Source organism: Asterias amurensis, chromosome 6 (assembly GCF_032118995.1).
Source record: "Asterias amurensis chromosome 6, ASM3211899v1".
Taxonomy (NCBI): domain Eukaryota; kingdom Metazoa; phylum Echinodermata; class Asteroidea; order Forcipulatida; family Asteriidae; genus Asterias; species Asterias amurensis.
Window position 1 is genome coordinate 15,148,010 of NC_092653.1, and position 22,376 is coordinate 15,170,385.

The 22,376-nt window shown below is 39.5% G+C and overlaps 1 protein-coding gene across 1 annotated transcript in view; it reads right to left on the reverse strand.

Moving 5' to 3' along the window:
• LOC139939187 (tumor susceptibility gene 101 protein-like) overlaps window positions 1-22,376 on the reverse strand; it is a 47,454-nt gene that overhangs the window by 11,751 nt on the left and 13,327 nt on the right. Inside the window, exons 8-13 of the mRNA XM_071934964.1 lie at window positions 17,551-17,639; window positions 16,433-16,517; window positions 5,010-5,075; window positions 3,154-3,317; window positions 1,035-1,194; window positions 187-420 (exon numbers count right to left, since the gene is read on the reverse strand). Coding sequence (XP_071791065.1) covers window positions 187-420; window positions 1,035-1,194; window positions 3,154-3,317; window positions 5,010-5,075; window positions 16,433-16,517; window positions 17,551-17,639 — 798 coding nt within the window. The remainder of the gene's footprint in view (window positions 1-186; window positions 421-1,034; window positions 1,195-3,153; window positions 3,318-5,009; window positions 5,076-16,432; window positions 16,518-17,550; window positions 17,640-22,376) is intronic.

Genomic DNA, 22,376 nt, shown 5'->3' on the forward strand with positions numbered 1-22,376 from the left:
ATAGTGTTTTGTCAACAGAGGGCGGTTTGAATGTAAACATAGGTCACATCGTCTATATTGTGGAAGCATTTCAAGAAAATAGTCCAAAGAAAACCACTCATCATTGAGTGGTGTATTTTATACAAGAACACAAATTTAAAAACAAAATTCCTGAAAAATCTTTTTTGAGTCTCTAGTTTTACTCACCGGTTGGCAGGTCAGATGTGGTAGGATAAGGCTGGCCCCCTTGGGGTGGCTGGGAGGGTGGGTAGGGGTACGAGGGTGGCTGTGATGACCCTGGGTATGGCCCAGCGTTGGGGTAGCTACCGGGGTACTGGGCAGGGGGTTGATAAGAGGATGAAGGGGGGTAGTTTGCGTTATAGCTTGGCTGGCTGCTGCCTTGGGGTGTAGGCATCGGCATGGGCATGTTGTAACCACCACCTGAAAAAGCACATTGGAAATAAAGGAACCACATTAAAAAGAGGAAACTTGTGTCAGATTTGTGATCATCTCGAACACATTGGATGTGTTTCTAAATGCAAGCTCATTAAATCTCAAGGCAGGGTCAAATTCAAAAGGATGGGTTCACAGAAGGATGGGTTCACAGATTTACATTAAACTTACAGGGTTTGAAGATGATGATTGTAGAAAGCTTCACTTCAAAAATTACTTTCTGATGAGTGCTGTAGTTTTAGAGAAATGAGTAAAACAAGTCACAAAATAATTTTCGTCTCAGTGAGATGAAAAAATTATATTAGCATGTAAAAACCTATTAACCAATTATGATATTAAACCAAAACATACCATAACTGGTTAATACGTTTTTACATGCTAAAACTGAGAAGAAAACTATGTACGTGACATTGTTTTACTCATTTCTCAAAAACTAGAGCACCTCAGTAAGTAATATTTCAAGGGAAGCTTTCAACTATCATTATCTTAAAACTGTGTAGGTTTAATGTAAATCTGTTGACATTGTGTTTTGTGTTAGAAAAACTAGTACATAGACCCTTAACAGGAACTTTACATGTATGTTATTAGCAACTTGCTGGTACCTGCAGGGTATGGTGGTTGTGATGCAGCTGGCTGGTGCCCTGCGGGCGGGTAGCTCGTCCTTGCTGTGTTGCTCTGTGCGGCAGCTCGACTGAACACCGGGGAACAATCGCCGAATACGGCCGCCATGACTTGAATCAAACCAACCAGATCTGAAGATGGCTGGCGACGGAAGGGAAAGGAGAACATTATTTGAGACAAAAAGAATTCAATTTTGTGGCTCGTTGCGGCCGAGTAGTCTACACATGTACATGTAGGTCACTGAGCCAAAGCTTTGGCGTTGTCAGCAGCAGAGTGTGGGTTTGAAATCTGGTCATGAAACTTGTGCCCTTGAGCAAGGCACTCAAAGGCAGTGGACACCTTTGGTAATTTGCCAAAGACCAGTGTAACCTTACATGCATAAAATAATAAACTTAAGAGTCAATAAGTCATTGAATTTGCAAGAAAATAATGAAAGAAAAAACACCCTTCTTCTATTCCTTTGTGTGCTTCAGATGCATAATAAAAGGTTACACAGCTGAAGTCTTTTATTATTCTAGTAAAAAATTACCTTTCATGAAATCTACTTCAGAGGGAGTTGTTTTTCACAACGTTTTATCAGCTCTCCATTGATTGTTACTTTACCAAATAAGTTTTTATGCCAACTATTATTTTGAGTAATTACCAATAGTGTCCGTTCCCTTTAACCATAATTGCTTTGCAAAAAGTTGTGAATGTAGTGCATTCTGCTCTACCAGCAGAAGTAATAATGGATGATGCCCATGCCAACATCTTACAGACTATGAATAGGTAACCCCTTTTTAGGAATGTCAGACAACTCGTCCGTCGGACAACTCGTCCGTTCGGACAACTCGACGGTTCAGACAACTCGACGGTTCGGACAACTTGACGGTTCAGACAACTCGACTTTGAGACAACTCGACGGATGGCCAAGACAAGTCGACGGTTGAGCGGCCGACCTCCGTAACTGTCATGTTTACACGAACTTTCCTGTATAATTCCTGCGATTCTATTATTTATCAGTTATTATTTATCACAAGAAAGTGTGGTGTCCCAGTGAAGACATACTTGCTAAAAAATATCTGTTAGTGACTCTATCTCGATACTTTGTGAAAAAAACAGACTATGATCTCTAGTGTATAACCAGCCAGCTAGCAGTTGTCTTCAATTTATTCAAAATAACAGGTTAAAAAAAACAGTTTAAACATTAAATAATTAAAACATTATAATACAGCTCTATTTAGAAGATTTACTTTTATTTACTTTATTACCAACAACAACAACTCGATCAGTCATGTATGGTACAAAAATAATTAAAGTGCGGGGTCATGGATTCATGGTAAAAAAAACTTAAAAAAAAACACGTATCAATTATCCGTTTGCCCGGATATTAAACCCACCCACCATAATATACCCCCACCCCTGGGGCCGGAACGCCCGTGCATCATTGCCAAGTCACTAGTCAGTACATCCCTTCTTCCCAAGGCCGCTATCTACCCCTCCCGCGCCCCGCGCTGAGCCCCCGTCAAGGCCATCCGTCGACTTGTCTTGACCCCAAGTCGAGTTGTCTGACGGTTGAATAAATCATCCGTCGAGTTGTCCGAACCGTCGAGTTGTCTGAACCGTCGAGTTGTCCGAACGGACGAGTTGTCCGACGGACGAGTTGTCTGGTCTCCCTTTTTAGCCCCAATAGGTGGCAACTTGCCCCTTTTAACATATTCAACAGTTAATTAAGTCCACAGTTAAAGCCATTGAAAACTTTCGGTAAACAGTATTGTCCAAAGGCCCACACTTTGTATATTACAAATTATATATAAAATAACAAACCTGGGAAAATTTAGGCTCAATCGGTCATCAGAGTCGGGAGAAAAAAATGGGAAAAACCCACCCTTGTTTCCGCACGTTTCGCCGTGTCATGACATGTGTTTAAAATAAATCCGTAATTCTCTATATCGAAAATTGATAATTGTTTTAATGTTTTCTCAAAAAGTAAAGCATTTCATGGAATAATGTTTCAAAAGAAGTCTTTTTTTGTCTGTTCCGAAAGTGTCCAATGGCTTTAAGGTAAATCATTGAGAAGAGACCTTATTTACATGTACGCAAAAGAGGCTTAAGACTCACATATTTCCAGTCGTGTAGGTAGGGCAGGTACACCTTCCCATTCGGGTCCACAAACTTGGATGGCTTGATCATCATTTCTTTTGTCGGTTTGACGAAGCACAGCGGGGGGTTGTAAGGATGCGTGTCCATCACCCAAATACAGATGGGAATGTTGTAACTTATACCTTGATGGGGGAAGGAGGAGGATAAAGTGAGTTTAGTCCAAGCAAATGTAAACAAGGAAAGGTACACAGTCACCTGTGTCAAGACATTGAGGCTAGCCTGGGCGACTAGTGCGCCTAGTGTTGTAGTCAAGACTATTGATTGCTTAAAGGAACACGTTGCCTTGGATCGGTCGAGTTGGTCTATAAAAAACGTTTGAAACCGTTTGTTATGAAATGCATATGGTTAGAAAGATGGTTCAAAAGAAGAATATAGTGATCCACACAAGTATCACTCAAAATTGCAGTTTTCCTTTACGTGTAACTTTGCAAACTAACACGGTCGGCCATTTATGGGAGTCAAAAATTTGACTCCCATAAATGGCCGACCGTGTTAGTCGACGAGTTAAAAAGAAAACCACGCAAGTTGGAGGCATATTTGTGTAGATCATTGTATTCTACTGTTACAACATCTTTCTACCCATATGCATTTTATAACAAACCATTACAGAACGCTTTTCAAAAACCAACCCGACCGATCCAAGGCAACGTGTTCCTTTAAGTCAAGTCATGACTACCGTTTTTCAACAACTTGATTAATCGTGCCGCCACGACTACTAAAAAAATAGTTGTGACTATCTGTTTGGTGAACCAATTATGTCACTCACGACTATTCATGCCAACATAATTTTCATACAAAACACACTCAGACATCAGTGACATAATCCTTCAATTCATTTAGCTTGAATTTTACTATAGCATTATTGCGCCTGCGGCAAACATTGCCACACTGCATTTTGAGAATCAAAAAGGGGTCAATTTCACAAAGAGTTTACTAGGACTAGTCTTATCTTGAGTAAGGACAAGATACTGGTCCTAACTTAGGACTAGCCTTGAGTATTTAATATCTCCTAACTCTTTATGAAATCGACTCCAGGGGACATGGAGACAATTGCCTTTGTTGCCTCCGTGAAGTATCAGGCCTGATAGCAAGAAATTTATCAGACAAGGTAAATGAACAAGGGGACAATGTACATGTGTAACATGTAAATGTACAGAAAGTGAAGCATATATATCCTGAGATTCAACAATTTAAAATGTTGCAACAAAGCACATCAGATGGATTGCAAATAGCGTCATTGACCGCCATATTTGCTGAAACATTACAACTCTGAGCTCTGATAGATGGTAGAAATGTCGTCATGTGCAATCCATCTATACAAGTTAAAGGCAGTGGACACTATTAGTAAATACTCAAAATAAGTATCAGCATAAAACCTCACTTGGTAACGAGTAATGGGGAGAGGTTGATAGTATAAAACATTCTGAGAAACGGCTCCCTCTGAAGTGGCGTAGTTTTCAAGAAAGAAGTAATTTTCCCAGAATTTGATTTCGAGACCTCAGATTTAGAATTTGAGATCTCGAAACCAAGCATCTGAAAGCACACAACTTTGTGTGACAAGGGTGTTTTTTCTTTCATTATTATCTCGCAACCTCGACGACCGATTGAGCTCAAATTTTCACGGGCTTGTTAATTTATGCATATGTTGAGTTACACCAAGTGAGAAGACTGATCTTTGACATTACCAATAGTGTCCACAGTCTTGAAATGTGAGAAGAAAAACTGCTGCAAGAGAAAAGACAAGATATCCAGCAACACAGCTTAAACCATTTTCAATTTGCTGCCGCAGTTTCAGAACAAATAGTATGCTTTACCTTTGTAGTAAACTGGGATTGTTCCATCAATGCAAAGGAGATTCTTGTTCTGTCCATCGTTGAAAACTGAACATGGAGGAAAAATAAAGAAACAATGACAATCTGTATATATTTGGTTTGCGGTAACACCATGTGTGCATCTACTTGCCAGGTAGAGTTTGTTCTTTAGAGAACTGTCATGCTATATATTCTACGACTACCACGGAGTAGATTTATCAGATTTTTGTGGGGACTTCTAGATAGCTAGATATTTATCAGACAAGAATATGAAGAGGGTAAAATGTAGGCCTACCATAAATGTACAGAGAGTGAGCATACAATATCCTGAGACTCGACAATTTCAAAATGTCTTTTTGTGCACAATCTAGGCATTGAAGACACCGCAGCAATTCCATGCACCGGAGTAATATGCCTGTGATATTTTTTCACAGGACTCGGGGAAGTACAGAGTATACAGTGCTAATACACATCGGTGTATGGGTAATATGAACACAGCCTTATTGAATGATACTGTCAAGGTTTTTTCATACCATAAGAGTCCATCCGTGGTCTGAGATCCTTGAAGGATGCGAAGACTTGCATGACATCATGCTGCGTTTCTTCAGGCTTCTGATACTGTTTGATGGAAATGTAATAAACACTTTTTGTTAGAAGCCTACAGCATGACAGCAGCTATCGATAGTACAAAACATTTTGAGAAACATTGATTCTAAGTAACATGGTTACATGTATATAAAAAGATTTTTAAATCTTTTTCTCTTAAAAGTTTTGATCCCCAAAAATTTGAATCTTAAAAGCGTACCATCAGTAACGTGTATCTGCTTTAATACAAGGGCACCTCTTGTGGTTTACATGTACATACTTGATAAAAAGCACACCTCTATGAGGGAGTTTATAAACATTTCTACATGAGTATTTCAGAGTAACTATAAATATAAATATGAATAGTAATCTTACGGGTACAACCGCTTCTGAAGGAGTGGTGGCTCTGAAAAGGGCCGGTTTGGTCTCGACATTTCAAACAGTATACTCTGCTCGTCTTCAGGAGAGCACAGTATACTGTTCGAAACGTCAAGACCAAACCGGCTCTTTTCAGCCGAGCCACCGTTCCTTATATGGTTGTAGCCGCAAGTTTACTATTCATATTTATATTTATAGTTACTCTTATTCTCCACACTATGCAAAGCTTCAATCATCGTTTATGAATATTTCAAGTAGCAACAAGGCAAATTGCCTCTGTTGCCTCTGTGAATGTACAAGGTTTGCCCTGAACTGTGGTTGAGTGTTTTTTCATCAGCTTTTGCCCTTCTCCATATTTTAAACGGAATAGGGATAATTAAACACTTTACTAGCCATTAACCAGGGCCAAATTTAATGACTTTGCTCACAGCAGAATCCTGCACTTACGGTCACCATTCTCTACTTGCAGGGCAAGCGCTGAATTTTTGCGCTAGCTGTGTAAAGTGAAGAGTGCCTAGTAACAAGTTTGCATGCACACAAGCCAAAATTCCCCAATAACTCACGAAATATGGCTGATGTAAATGTAAGCGCAGAATTCCCCGATACCGCAAGCACTGATTCTTTGCTTACGGTAAGCAGAGCCATAAAATTGGGCCCAGATCACTTGGAGTGAATTTTGAACGGTCCTTGGTATACAGCTCTCCACAATTAGGTACTAGTGTACTAGTATCTACATACATGTACTGTGTCTACATCTCCCATGCAGAGTAACATACCGAAGGCCTGGCGGATGATAAACTGCTCTTTACGATTGAAGCATACTGAGCCCCCGAACCTGTCGCCATGACAAGAGCGTCTTTGGTGTCTAAACGAGTAAAAAAGAAATCCAGGGTTGGGAAAGTGATGTATTGTAAAAGGAGATCATTCAATGTTGGGTTTTGGAAGAGAAAATTGGAATAAGTTCTATACAATAAGATGAAAGAAGTGTAGTTCTAATGACTGTATTTTAAACTGGGTCCAACATTACAGAGCTGCTTCAACTCAAGCACGCAAAGTAGAAGCACAAATGCTTACCAGAATAAGGTTACCAGACAACAGTTGCGCCTGTCTCCTATTTACAATTACGTGTATTTTTGCTAACCAGAAAAATTGTTAAGCAATATTTTTATTTAGCTGTAGTGTAACCTGTATGAAAATCGGCCCGAAACCCAAAGGAAAAAAAAGGAACTATGAATGAGGATCATTGAACATATGCAAAAGCAACATCCCTGATCCTGATAAAAGGGTGTTCAGACAACTTGTCTATCGGACAACTCAACAGTTCGGGCAACTCAACGGTTCAGACTATTCAATTGAATGGCCAGTCTCCGTTACGGACATGTTTTGGTGTAATTACAGTTACACCATGTTTTTACACAAATTCAGTCGATTTGTCTGACAGTTGAACGCACAATCTGTTGAGTTGTCCGAATCGTCAACTCAAAGAGTTCATCTCAACCGTGGTCGTGGAGTCTCTGGATAACTTTCCGTATGGCGCCACCACTTTTTCACTCATTTTTACAAAAAGGGATATATCAGTCAGGTAAATAAGTTGCCTATATTATTTCATATTGAATGAAAAAGTGGTGGCGCCCTACGGAAATTTTTCCGAGTCTCTTCCTCCATGGTCTGACAGTGACGGTGACACCCGTGACTCAGTGACTGCTGACCCTGGGAAAGGTTCTGTAATGTAAGGCGCCACCACTTTTTCATTTGATATGAAATAATACAGTATCAAATTTACCTCAATGAGATATCCCTTTTTGTAAAAATGAGTGAAGAAGTGGGGCGCCATTCGCAAAGTTATCCTGACCCTGGCCTGTTCCTGATAAAACATTGATGATCTGTTGATGATGTTTATTAATATAAATAAATAAATGTGTTTCCACTAGAAATTAATATTAAGAAACATCTTCGCGATATACTTTAAATAAAGTATATTTCCAATGAATTAGATTCATGTATTTCATTCATATGGATTTAGTTACTTACCCTATTTTGTTTGTAGGTGGTGTGTGTTAACAACACTTCTGGTGCTGTGCAGAGCAGAGCCGAGGACTTGCTTTTCTAATTCGATAAAGTAATTTAATAATAAAACGATGTTTTTTCCTGCCGTACTCCACTATTAAACAAAGTTAGACAACTCCTCACCAGTCAGTGTGAACTCAGACCCTCTGAAAAGAATGACGAGCAGCAAAAACACAACTTGTATTACTCATTCTCGAAATCAACAAGGAGAAATTCGTGACATAAATGACATCACCTTTGCATACAAAGTGCGAAAGTCGAGCTGGTGCACAGTTTCCCCGGAAAACGCGTAGAAAATAAAAAAAAAAGTCGTGTGCAACCTGGGGACGTTTTCTTTACGTTACGGTACGAAAAAAACGTTTGGTTCGAGGTTATTTTGATCCGAGGTTGAAATAAAATGACGTCATGTTACGGCAGAAATGCTTACGTTCCGGACCGCACAAGAAGGTAGGTTCTTCGTTTGGCAGTTTTTGATGGAAAATTTTCTGACAAATTAGCATATTATCAAGTTTCAATTGTGTGAAGGACTTATCATCCGTCTCATGTGTCTATAGGGTAGGTTGAAAGAAGGAGCATAGTTTTATTCGCTGAAGAATTAGCAACAAATAGCGGCAGTGTTGACCGACGGGTGAACATAGTGAACGGTGTTGTTGTTGTGTTGAAAAGTGAAATTAGACTTGCCCTCGAGTCCATCTACTGTTTGCACGAAATGGGCATAACTTTTAATTAGACCTTTACAAAAGCATTAGACAAACATAAAAACATAATTTTTCTAAATTACTGTAATATTAATATTTTTTTTATTTTTTTTATTTTTATTTATTTATTGACATCCAACAGCGGAAAGCCGCCACTTACAGGAATCGTTAAAAACTATGTAAATATAAATTTAAATATGAATATAAATATAACAATATATATCGTAGGAGGTCCTGTTTTCGAGGTGTCCCTAAAATCGTAGCAAATCTTTTACCTCTCTGTGCGCGATGTAAACAGTCCCTAGATACAAATTGTGTGGTTTTATTTGCCAAGCAAAGAGTCTCCTCTCCCTTGACCAAAACTTAGAAACACGTAAGGCTCCACTGGATATTTGCACTTGTAAATGCAAAAAGTTTGGTATTTTAGGCATTTCTACAAGGTACAAAAATATGTCATAATGTTGAGGCCATATAAAATATTTGCCCACCGAAAAAGTTTCATCAAACACTATTTCAATTCACAAATCATGATGATCAAACCATGTGACTGAATATTTTGCTGAGCATTCTGGAAAAAAATACAGAGGCTTAAAGAAGCCATGTGCCTTATATCATTTTCTAATATTTTTTGAGATTTTTTTTTTTAACCCTCCGATCAATATTATTATTAATATTAAAATTTAAACGATCAGCTTGTTGATTCAATTATCACTGTTTATTTATACGCTTTATTCAAAATTTTAAGAGAAAAAAAAGGGGGAAAAAATAAATAAAAATCAGATTTGAAAGCCAATGATTATTCACACTTTTTTTTTAATTATTTATTTTTGTTATTTTTTGCAAATTACCATGGTAATTTTAAAATTTCGTTAAAAAATATTTTGAATAAAACGAAGACAACTGCTGGCTATAGAGTAATACACAGAGTCTCAAAGAACACTTGTAGTCACTGCAGATGTTTCTTCCATGTATGGCTTCACCGGGAAACTATGCTTTCTTGTTTGCCGTGAAAACAGGAAAAACTCAAAACAAATGGGGCCAGTTGAAGTCATCGAAGATCGGTGTGTAGTGTGAACATTTCAATGTCCATCAAGTTTTAATATATGTTTGCATACTTCGTATTAACAAAAGAAGGTTATTAGGGCATCGGTTGATATAAGGCATCATTATTTTTTTCCCATCAATTTTAAGAAAAAGGCATAATAGCGTGAAAACTGGTAAGGGGAGGATAACATTAAAAATTACATATTGATAAAAATATTGATAAATATTGATAAAAACATTAAGTAGACAAAAATAGTACACCGAGACCCACATCAAACAGACCAGGGAATACCAACAAGTACACAAACACACATCGGACATTAAAACAAACAAACTCATGTAGTAAGAATACACAAACAGAACAACACACGAAACCCCAATTAAGTACAACAAACAAAGAAAGAAAGAAAGAAAGAAACAAACAAACAAACAAAAAAGAAACAACACAAACACCAACAATAACTTAAAGCCATTGGACCCTTTCGGTATCAGAAAAAACAAAAAGTTCACAGATTTACAAATAACTTACAGGGTTTACAGAAGGTAATGGTGAAAGACTTCTCTTAAAATATTAGTTCATGAAATGCTTTACTTTTTGAGAAAACGGTAAAACAATATAAATTCTCGTTAGCGAGAATTACGGATTTGTTATAAACACATGTCATGACACGGCGAAACGCGCGAAAACAGGAGTGGGTTTTCCCGTTATTTTCTCCCGACTCCGATGTCCGATTGAGCCTAAATTTCCACAGGATTCTTATTTTATATATAAGTTGTGATACACGAAGTGTTGGACTTGGACAATACTGTTTACCGAAAGTGCATAATGGCTTTAAACACAAACACACCAACAAACACCCCAATGAACAAACAAACACAACAACAAACAGACAACTTAAAAAGTAAAAAATAAAATAAAAACACTAAGATTTACAAAGCAATTTGATGAAGTTACAACTGACCAGCAGCTGCACATGAGATGTTCATAGTTTAAAAAAAAAAAAAAATTATTTTAAATAATTAAATAATTTAAATTTGTTATAGGGGGGCTAGCCCACCTTGTTGAGCTGTTAATGGCTCCGCTTTTAACAGCGGTCTCATCACTGTCGCCATTACATGGCGACAGTGATGAGACCGATGTTAAAAGCGGAGCATACAAGCCCACCTTGTTGAGCCATTAACAACTCAACACTGTGGGCTACTGTATGGTCAGCATGTAGCTATGTAGGAGTAGTAATTTCAGAACAATTATTTAAACTTTGCCAGGCCTGAAAAAAAAAGATTTGAAATAAATTTTATGAATTTGTCTGTTCTGTTGCAGGTATTTTTTACAAAACATCATCTGTAATTATGACGTAGGACACCCTGGCGTGCAAATCATTATGGGAGGCACACAAAGCGCTTCATCAGCAGATGCCTCGTTGCCAGGGCAACCGCATCATTCAAGTGATGACATCCCATACACATCCTACTCAGTTGATAGAAATGGTATCAGAGGTATGTACGCTGGAAAGGGGTTTTTGAAACTTCTCTTGGCTTTTTTCCTTCCCGGCTTTGGCTTCAGATCCACAATAAACTCCATCAACTTCGAGTAACATGCCTGTGATATTTTTTCACAGGACTCAGGAAAGTACGGAGTATACAGTGCTAACACACATCGGTGTATGGGTAAAAACCAAAATTAATATTTTTTATCCCCGATGCAAACTTAACATCTATTATATCCTTGCGGTACCCGCTGCCAAAACATAGGATTCGTACTGCCTCTAGCTACCGGGCAACCTCGGTAGTCTAGTTGGTAAGACACTGCTCTAGAATTGCAAGGGTCGTGTGTTCGAATCCCACCCGAGTAACATGCCTGTGATATTTTTTCACAGGAATCGGGAAAGTACTGAGTATACAGTGCTAACACACATCGGTGTATGGGTAAAAACCAAAATTAATATCCATCAACTGCGGGCGGGTAGCTCGTCCTTGCTGTGTTGCTCTGTGCGGCAGCCCCCATGAACACCGGGGAAAAATCGCCGAATACGGCCGCCATGACTTGAATCAAACCAACCAGATCTGAAGATGGCTGGAGACGGAAGGGAAAGGAGAACATTATTTGAGACAAAAGAATTCAATTTTTGGCGTGTCGTGGCCGAGCAGTCTGTTTCACTGAGTCCAAGCTTTGGTGCTTTTAGCAGCAGAGTGTGGGTTTGAAATCCATGACCCTTGAGCCCATGAGCAAGGCACTTTTAACCATAATATGCATTGTAAAAAACTGTGAAGGTAGTGCATTCTGCTCTACCAGCTGGGTTCCCAATGGATGGTACCCAAGCCTACATTCTGAAGGGGGTTACAGTTTCAGCCCAAATCAGTTTAAAGGGTCAATGTAACACAATGTCCACAGATTTTCACTAAACTTACACAGTTTGAAGATAATGATAGTAGAAAGGTTCCCTGAAAATATTACGTGCTGAGATGCTTTAGTTTTTGGGAAATGAGTAAAACAATGTCATGAAAATAATTTTCGTCTCATGAGACGAAAATTATTTTAATCATTTACAAACGTATTTTCATGACATTGTTTTACTCATTTCTCAAAAACTACAGCATCTCAGTAAGTATTATTTGAAGGGAAGCTTTCCACTATCATTATCTGTAAGTTTAGTGTAAATCTATGGACATTTTGAAAAAGTACCCAAATCCTTTAAGTATAAATCTGCGAGAAAGACACCTTATTTTGTGTACACAAAAAGTTAAAAAGACAATGATTCTTCCATGTCTTCAAGGCCAAGCAATGGCAGCGCAGCCATGGTAGTGTGCAGCATTGCGCTCCTTGGATCGGTCTACAAAGAACTGTAGAACTACAGTCAACATGATACCAACAGTAGGAGGGTTAAGACTCACATATTTCCAGTCGTGTAGGTAGGGCAGGTACACCTTCCCATTCGGGTCCACAAACTTGGACGGCTTGATCATCATTTCTTTTGTCGGTTTGACGAAGCACAGCGGAGGGTTGTAAGGATGTGTGTCCATCACCCAAATACAGATGGGAATGTTTGAACTGATACCTTCATGAGGGGGGGGGGGGGGGAGGAGGAGGATAAAGTGAGTTAGTCCAAGCAAATGTAAACAAGGAAAGGTACACAGTCACCCGTGTCGAGACATTGAGACTAGCCTGGGCGACTAGTGCGCCTAGTGTTGTAGTCAAGACTATTGATTGCTGAAGTCAAGTCATGACTACCGTTTTTCAACTACTTGATTAATCGTGCCGCCACGACTACTAAAAAAATAGTTGTGACTATCTGTTTGGTGAACCAATTATGTCGCTCACGACTATTCATGCCAACATAATTTTCATACAAAACACACTCAGACATCAGTGACATAATCCTTCAATTCATTTAGCTTGAATTTTACTATAGCATTATTGCGCCTGCGGCAAACATTGCCACACTGCATCTTGAGGATCAAAAAGGGGTCAATTTCACAAAGAGTTTAATAGGACTAGTCTTATCTTGAGTAAGGACAAGATACTGGTCCTAACTTAGGACTAGCCTTGAGTACTTAATATCTCCAAACTCTTTATGAAATCGACCCTAGGGGACATTGAAACAGTTGCCTTTGTTGCCTCCATGAAGTATCAGGCCTGATAGCAAGAAATTCACCAGACAAGGGATATGAACAAGGGGACAATGTAACATGTAGATGTACAGAAAGTGAAGCATATATCCTGAGATTCAACAATTTAAAATGTTGCAACAAAGCCCATCAGATGGATTGCACATAGCGACATCGACCGCTATATTTGATGAAACATTACAACTCTGAGCAAATGATAGATGCAATCCATCAATACAAGTTAAATGATATGAGAAGAAAAACTGCTGCAAGAGAAAAGGCGACATCCAGCAACACAGCTTAAAATAGTCTGGTTCCCAGACCCAAAAATCTCCGACTAGGCTCTGTCGAATTTAGGGTCCGGTATCACCCAAAATCTTGTGACCAAAAAGGAGGAATTCCTCCTCTTTCGTAGTTATCTGAAATGTTCCGAACAGGTTGTCGTTGACATTCGGACAGTATCGTTGATGTTAGGTACGAATAGGCCTGGGCGAATTATTCGAATGTCCGGTTAATGGCGAATAGGTTTTCCTATCCGTAACCGCGAATGCCTTTTTTTTCTTAACCGGATATCAGGTACAGCTGATCAGGTGCGAACAGCTATTTATAAACCGGATAGTTCTGTAATTACAACCAAGTAACCGGATATTCTTTAATATCCGAATATCCGCGGATGTCGGGCGACAACTGATATGAATGTTTTGTCTAAAACAGCATAAATTAAGTATTTAACTATGCTCACCTCCGTGAAGAGTTAAAACAATGAAATTTAAGACGTAATTTGTTCAAAGATTACAAAAGTTTTCCTTCACGTATAGTCAATCACGATCAAAAGAAAAAGCAAATCGCCATCTTTAAATTAGATCCGGTCATTTTTATGAATGAACCGAGTGACTGTCTAAAACTAATATCAATCCGCCCAGAAGATCTCATTCACAAACGAACAGCGCCCTCTAGTGAAAAAAAGAAAATAAATAAAAATTTTTATCTTATTTTATTTTAATAGCGCCCTCTAGTGGCGAAAAAAACTATTCGAATATCCGGTTAATTTCGGATAGTTGGCCAGCGGTATCCGAATAACAAAATTTCACTATTCGCCCAGCACTAGGTACGAACTCGTAATGTCAGTCCTGTCGGCCATAGATCCAGGAGTTTTTATGCCAGTTATTGCCAATGCAGGCGTTGTGCCTAAATAAAGCGTTTGCAAAGCGATACGACAAGTTCAAAATATATAAACCTGGGAAATCGCTCCGGGATCTGGTAAGTTTTTGTCCTTTTTCTTCAAAGATATTTTTTCAAAGGTGTTTTGACTTGTGAGTGTTCATTAGACATTGATTGAGGATTAAGTTTCATGACTTTTAAAAGTGGTAAAAATGGGGCAAAATCTGGTGACTAGCTGTCGAAATTATACGTGTTGAACCAGATTGTAATTAATTGATGATCAAAATAATCTCGTAACCCTCCGGCCTGGCGGCCGTTGGGAGGAGGGTTACGTTATCGCAACTAGTAGTACGTGCAGACATGGTTTCCCTGGAGATGACCCCCGACCCTGACAAGTTGCGTCATGCTCTATTTTTAACCGTGGGTGATACCTGACCTAAGATTTTTAACAAGAGACGTCAAGGAATCTTTGGTCAGGGAACCAGACTAAGCTTAAAACATTTTCAATTTGCTGCCGCATTTTCAGAATACATAGAATTCTTTACCTTTATAGTAAACTGGAATCGTTCCATCAATGCAAAGGAGATTCTTGTTCTGTCCATCAATGAAAACTAAACATAGGGGAAAAATAGAGAATCGATGACCATCTGTATATATGGTTTGCGATAACAACATGTGGTTATAAATACATATATTTGGTTTGCGGTAACACCATGTGTGTATCTACTTGCCAGGTAGAGTTTGTTCTTAGAGAACTGTCTTGCTTTATTCTACTACCGCAGAGTAGATTTATCAGATGTTCGGGAGACTTCTCAGTTCTAAAAAAAAGTCTACTACTTTTTAACTACCACCCTGGCGGAAGGTATAGAAAATTGGCTGGGATACAGTGTGTATCTACTCGCCAGGTAGAGGTGGTTCTTTAGAGAACTGTCTTGCTATAGATATATTCTTTGACTACTGCGCAGTAAATTTATCAGATTTGTTCGGGAGACTTCTAGCTATAAATTCATCAGACAAGAATATGAAGAAGGGAAAATGTACCATAAATGTACAGAGAGTGAACATACAATATCCTGAGACTCAATAATTATAAAATGTTGCAACAAAGCACAACCCCAAAAATCTGATAAATCTACTCCGCGGTAGTAGAGTATACATTTGTAGCAAGACTTGTCTTGAGATTATCTTGTACAAAAAATTTCTTTTCCAGCATTGTTGAGGCAGAGCATGTAGCTATAAATACATTGTAGACCTGAATGGGGACGATTTTCCAAGGAAGCCAAGGGACAACCAGTCCTAAGCAGCTAAGAAGTACATGTAACTAAGTAAGTAAGTAATTACCTGTAATTACCTAATATGCCTATATTTTTTCACAACACTCAGGGAAGTACCGAGTATACAGTGCTAACACACATCAGTGTATGGGTAAAAACCAAAATAAATATTCTTTATCCCCCGATGCAAATTTAACATCTACATGTATTATATCGTTGCGGTACCCGCTGCCAAAACATAGGATTCGAACTGCCTCTAGCTACCGGGCAATCTTGGTAGTCTAGTTGGTAAGACACTGCTTTAAAATTGCAAGGGTCGTGGATTCGAATCCCATGCACCCGAGTAATATGCCTGTGATATTTTTTCACAGGACTCGGGCAAGTACCGAGTATACAGTGCTAACACACATCGGTGTATGGGTAAAAAAACTAAATTAATATTCTTTATCCCCGTTGCAAATTTAACATCTATTTTTAATAATTTTTAGTAAGTAGGCCTAATTGTTGAGCCACAAGCACAGCAAGTGTTGTGGATTTTCCTCCCGAATTCGAGCCCTGACATTCCTGACATGACACAGCCTTATTGAATGATGCTGTCAAGGTTTTTTCATACCATATGAGTCCATCCGTGGTCTGAGATCCTTGAAGGCTGCGAAGACTTGCATGACATCACGCTGCGTTTCTTCAGGCTTCTGATACTGTTTGATGGAAAGGTAACAAAAACTTTTGGTTAGAAGCCTACAGCAGCTATCGATAGTATAAAACATTTTGAGAAACATCACTTCAAAGTAATGTGGTTACATGTATACATAAGGGAATCAATGTGTGGTGAAGAGGTTTTCAACGAGTGGTTTAATCCTAACGAGGCCTGGTTCTTGATAATTTTACCGAGACAAAGTCGAGGTAAATTATCAAGAACCAGGCCTCGGCAGGTTTAAAACCCCTAGTTGAAAACCGATTCAACACACTTTGATTCCCATTCAATACCTTTTCGGTCAAAAACATCACTTTTTGGTCAAAGAGTAAAATAAATGCAAAAACTATAATTGTTAAATGATTTCTTTTAACACAACACCCCTCCAGCTATGAAATGGTAAAGCCCTCCGCCACCCTCGGGTAAACAACTCCTTATAAAGGAATGCTGTGTGCGTCGTGCATATCGCGTGATTGCTTTCGACCAAAAGGAATGAAGAAACTGTCTTAAAAGAACAGGTGCAAGGTCGCGTGTGCTCATGAATTAACACTTTTTACCGGTCATAAACAAAGGTTTATACACACCCACGTGACGCGCTCTCCACCAATAGGAATAGCGAAACTGTCTGAGGAATTTATGAATAAAGATTTAAGTTTTGATCCCCAAAAATTTGAATCAGAGAAGCGTACCGTCAGTAACGTTTATCTGCTTTGTGTTTGCAAGAAGGCTCAATTAGGGAAGACATCGTGAAACTTCATCAAAACCACGATTTGCCGATAATTTGATTACCGGTAAAAAAAAATCAAGACAATATGATAATCGTTTCAGAAATGGTATCGCGATTTTCGATAATATCAAAATATCGCCAAAGTTTAGCAGATCAGTGAAATTTATTCCAAGTTGGAGTGAATTTTGAACGGTCCTTGGCTATACATTGTACAGTACACTGCTTTCCACAATAAGGTGCTAGTGTATCTACAATGTACATGTACTGTGTCATACATTATACAATGTAACTGCAATGCAGAGTAACACACCGTAGGCCTGGCAGATGCTAAGCTGCTCTTTACGATTGAAGCATACTGAGCCCCCGAACCTGTCGCCATGACAAGAGCGTCTTTGGTGTCTGAACAAGAAAAAAATAAATCCAGGGTTGAGAAAGTGATGTATTGTAAATGGAGATCATTCAATGTTGGTTTTTGGAAGAGAAAATTGGAATAAGTACTATACAATAAGATGAAAGAAGTGTAGTTCTGATGACTGTATTTTAAACTGGGCCCAACATTACAGAGCTGCTTCAACTCAAGCACGCAAAGTAGAAGCACAAATGCTTACCAGAATAAGGTTACCACACAACAGTTGCACCTGTCTCCTACTTACAATTATGTGTATTTCTGCTAAGTTATGTGTATTTCTGCTAACCAGAAAAATTGTTAAGCAATATTTCTATTTAGCTGTAGTGTAACCTGTATGAAAATCGGCCCGAAACCCAAAGGAAAAAAAGGAACTATTAATGAGGATCATTGAACAAATGCAAAACCAACATCCCTGATCCTGACAAAAAGGTGTTCAGACAACTTGTCCATCGGACAATTCAACAGTTCAGACAACTCGACGGTTCAGACTATTCAATTGAATGGCCGGTCTCCGTTACAGACATGTTTTGGAGTAATTACACCATGTTTTTACACAAATTCAGTTCGATTTGTCTGACAGTTGAACGAACAATCTGTTGAGTTGTCCAAACCGTCGAGTTGTTTCAACCGTCGAGTTGTCCGAACCATTAAAGAATTCGTCTCAACCGTGGTCGTGGAGTCTCTTCCTTCATGGTCTGACAGTGACACCCCTGACTCAGTGAATACCGGACACTTCGGCACCTTGCAAACTCGGCACCAGCAAACTCGGCACCCACAACCTCGGCACCTTGTAAACTCGGCACATGCACAAATACAAACTCGGCACCTGGTTGAAAACGCTCAATCTGTCACGGTTACAAATTTGGCACCCAGTTGGAAATTCCGATCCCCGTCGTGTGTATCGACGGGTTCGACGTCATACCGACGATACATACCTAATAATTAATATGTATTTTTCACTGTCATGGTGAGGTCGCCCTTTTCAAAGATCTGTATCACAATAATTAATATTTATTTTGTGTAAACTTTTGAAGACGTTTTTGAGTCGAAAATACGTAATTTCGATGTCCAAGTATTTTTTGGGGGAACATTTACACAAAACTTTGATCCAATAAAACACTGATTCAAAATAAAGAGTAAGTGTAAATAATTTCTGTTACAGACTGTCGTGCACTGTGTATTATTACAAGATGATCGTAACCCACTTTAAAGCTGCTGACTAAGACATTGCACGATTCCACTGAACGCCGGGTGAGCACGCTGTTAATTGTCGCTGCCGCCGCCGTGGTTGGGCAAAAGTCCCTCAGCCGACGGCCGCCATGTAGGCAAAACACGCTCCCAAATCACACGCTCTTCAAAATCAAAAAGTCATTGTCAACCAAACGCTAACATTTTCAAAGCCCAATACATCAACAAATAGCAATGCACTTTCACCAACATGATTGAAAACAAAAACTGAACGTGCGGACGTAAAGTTTCCGGGGAAAAAAAAATCTCCGATGCCAATTTTTCGAAAGTTCGGAAGCGGTTATGGTCATATAAGTTGGCATAACTACTAGTTACTTTCTCAAGTTTTCTAAGGGAGTTTGAGAATTTGATTTTGGAATATCTGCTTCATCCATCGGAAATCATCATCACCGGCGACTTTAACATTCATGTTGATGACATCCATAACACCAATGCAAACCAGTTTAAGCATCTGCTTCAAGCTTTTGGTCTCACCCAGCATATCCAGGAGCCGACTCATCGTCTTGGTCATTGCCTGGACCTTGTCATAACTCGTGAAATCTCCCCACCAATTGTCTCAAACTTTGTTATTCTACCTGGATTATCTGACCATTATGCAGTCATGTGTAACTTGAGTCTGTGCAAGCCCAAAGTCCCAACCGTCACTATAAAGAGCCGACAATGGAAACATGTGAATCCTCCCGAAGTGTTCCGCGACATAGGCACTCATTTAGCAAATCTAGAAGTTGATCATGACTGCTTGGATTCCTATGTCAGCCAATATGAGAGTACAGTCAGTGACATCTTGGATAAATACGCACCTTGGAAAACGAGATCAGTCAAGGTCCGAACTGAAGTCTCCTGGTTCAATGATGATATTCGTACAGCGAGAAAGATCTGTCGTCAACTGGAGCGGAAGTGGCGGAAAAATGGCAAATTGGCAATACAACGACAAGAATATCGCAACCAATGTAAAGTAGTTAGGAATTTGATCAACCAGGCAAAGATCATCCATTATTCATCTCAAGTACAAGAATCCTCAGGAGATCAAAAGAAGCTCTTCAAGATAATTGGTAAGTTGTTGCTCAAACCCAAAACCCCTGTCCTTCCATCCACCTACAATGACCAGGACTTAGCAAATGAGTTCCAGAAATTCTTTGTCACCAAGATTTCAGACATCCGCTCATCATTTTCATCAGTCCCTTACAACGTGCCGCAGACATTGCCACATCTTCAACCAGAGTGTAGACTATCTGTGTTTGAGCCTGCCACTGTTGCTGAGATTCAAAGGGTTATTATGAAATCTCCTTCAAAATCCTGTGAGCTGGATCCAGTATCAACATCCATGATAAAGCAAAACATTGATATATTTGTACCCTACATCACTAAGCTTGTAAACGAATCTCTCAGTTCCGGTTGTTTCCCCGATAGCCTCAAAGTTTCCTACATCAGGCCGCTCATCAAGAAACCAAACCTGGACAAGGAGATATTCAAAAACTACAGACCGGTTGCAAACTTAAAATATCTTGGAAAAGTCATCGAACGAGTAGTGTCATCACGTACTTCTGATCACATTCATACTTTCAACCTGTCCGACGTGTTCCAGTCAGCATACAAGCCTTTCCATGGGACCGAGGCTGCACTAGTCCGTGTGAGCAACGATATTCTCTCTTCTATGGACAATGGTAACCTTACAGCACTAGTCCTGCTAGACTTGAGTGCTGCTTTTGACACTGTTGATCATAACATCCTTCTCTCTCGGCTCCAGAATCACCTTGGCATAGAGGACACAGCCCTAGCATGGTGCAAATCGTATCTCCACAACAGAACTCAGCATGTATGTATTGGCACTGCAATATCCGACCCTGTTGTTTTGAACTACTCTGTGCCACAGGGGTCGGTACTCGGCCCGCAGTGGTTTACGCTGTACACTTTACCGATTCGTGACATCATCCTCAAATTTAATCTGAATTACCATGTGTACGCAGACGACACTCAGCTATACATAACGTTTAAATCTTCTCAAGAAAACGCCAATGCATCTATTGCAAGACTTGAGAAATGCATCCAAGAGATTCGACGTTGGACACAACAAAACTTCCTGAAGTTAAATGATGATAAGACAGAGTTCCTTTTATTTGGGTCACGTCAACAGTTAACTAAGGTTTCAGTGCCATACATCTCCATCGGTGATGCTCGGATAGCTCCCTCGCTGAAAGCTTGGAACTTAGGGGTTATTTTTGATTCATCGATGACACTTCAGCCACACATCAACAACATTGTTCGTTTATCATCATATCACATCAGGAATATAGGTAAGATTCGCAAGTACTTGGACAAAAGTGCCACTGAAAAGGTCATTCACGCATTTGTTACTTCTCGTCTTGACAACGGCAATGCTCTTCTCTACAGTCTTCCTAACAACCAGATTTCCCGACTTCAACGGCTCCAAAATACTGCTGCCCGCATTGTGACACTGTCTAGAAAATCCTGTTCTATCACCCCCATTCTGAAACAACTACACTGGCTCCCTATCTCTCAACGAATCATCTTCAAGCTGATGCTCATTGTCCACAAAGCTCTAAATGGCAAGGCTCCCCACTATATTTCTGAACTGCTTCAAGTTTACACTCCATCAAGGAATCTTCGATCAAGTTCCATGCTTCTCCTCATTGAACCCAAGTCTCGACACTCATGGGGTGACAGGTCTTTTTCTGTAGCCGCGCCACGCATCTGGAACTCTCTACCACTTAATCTTCGATCTTGTCTTTGTACCGCAAAATTCAAGTCTCTTCTCAAAACTTATCTTATGTCACAGGTTTTCAATGACTAATTTTGTTGTGTCTGTTTTTTCTTTGTGTTGTGTTTTTGTTTTGTTTTGTTTTGGTTTACTGCGCCTTGAACACCCAGCAGGGTGGATATGTGCGCATTACAAGTCTTATTATTATTATTATTATTATTATTATTATTATTATTATTAGTTATTTTAACTAAATTCAAACCAGTTTTTATGGTGTTAATACTACTCTTTGGGTGGTATTTGCTGTTGGTGCCGAGTATGGTTTGGTGGACCAAAATAGGCCGGTGCCGAGTTTGTTTGGTGCCGAGTTTGTGGGACCAAAACAGGCCGGTGCCGAGTTTGTTTGGTGCCGACATTCTTGGTGCCGAGTGGGTGCCGAGTTTGCGAGGTGCCGAGTTTGCCAAGTGCCGAGTTTGCTGGTGCCGAGTTTGCAAGGTGCCAAGTGTCCGGTACCCGACTCAGTGACTGCTGACCCTGGGAAAGGTTCCGTCAGGTGCCACCACTTTTTCATTCGATATGAAATAATACAGTATCTATATCCTCCCCTTACCAGTTTTCACGCTATTATGCCTTTTTCTTTGAATTGGGAAAAAAATAATGATGCCTTATTTCAACCGATGCCCTAATTATCTTCTTTTGTTAATATGAAGTATGCAAACATGTATTAAAACTTGATGGACTTTGAAATGTTCACACCACA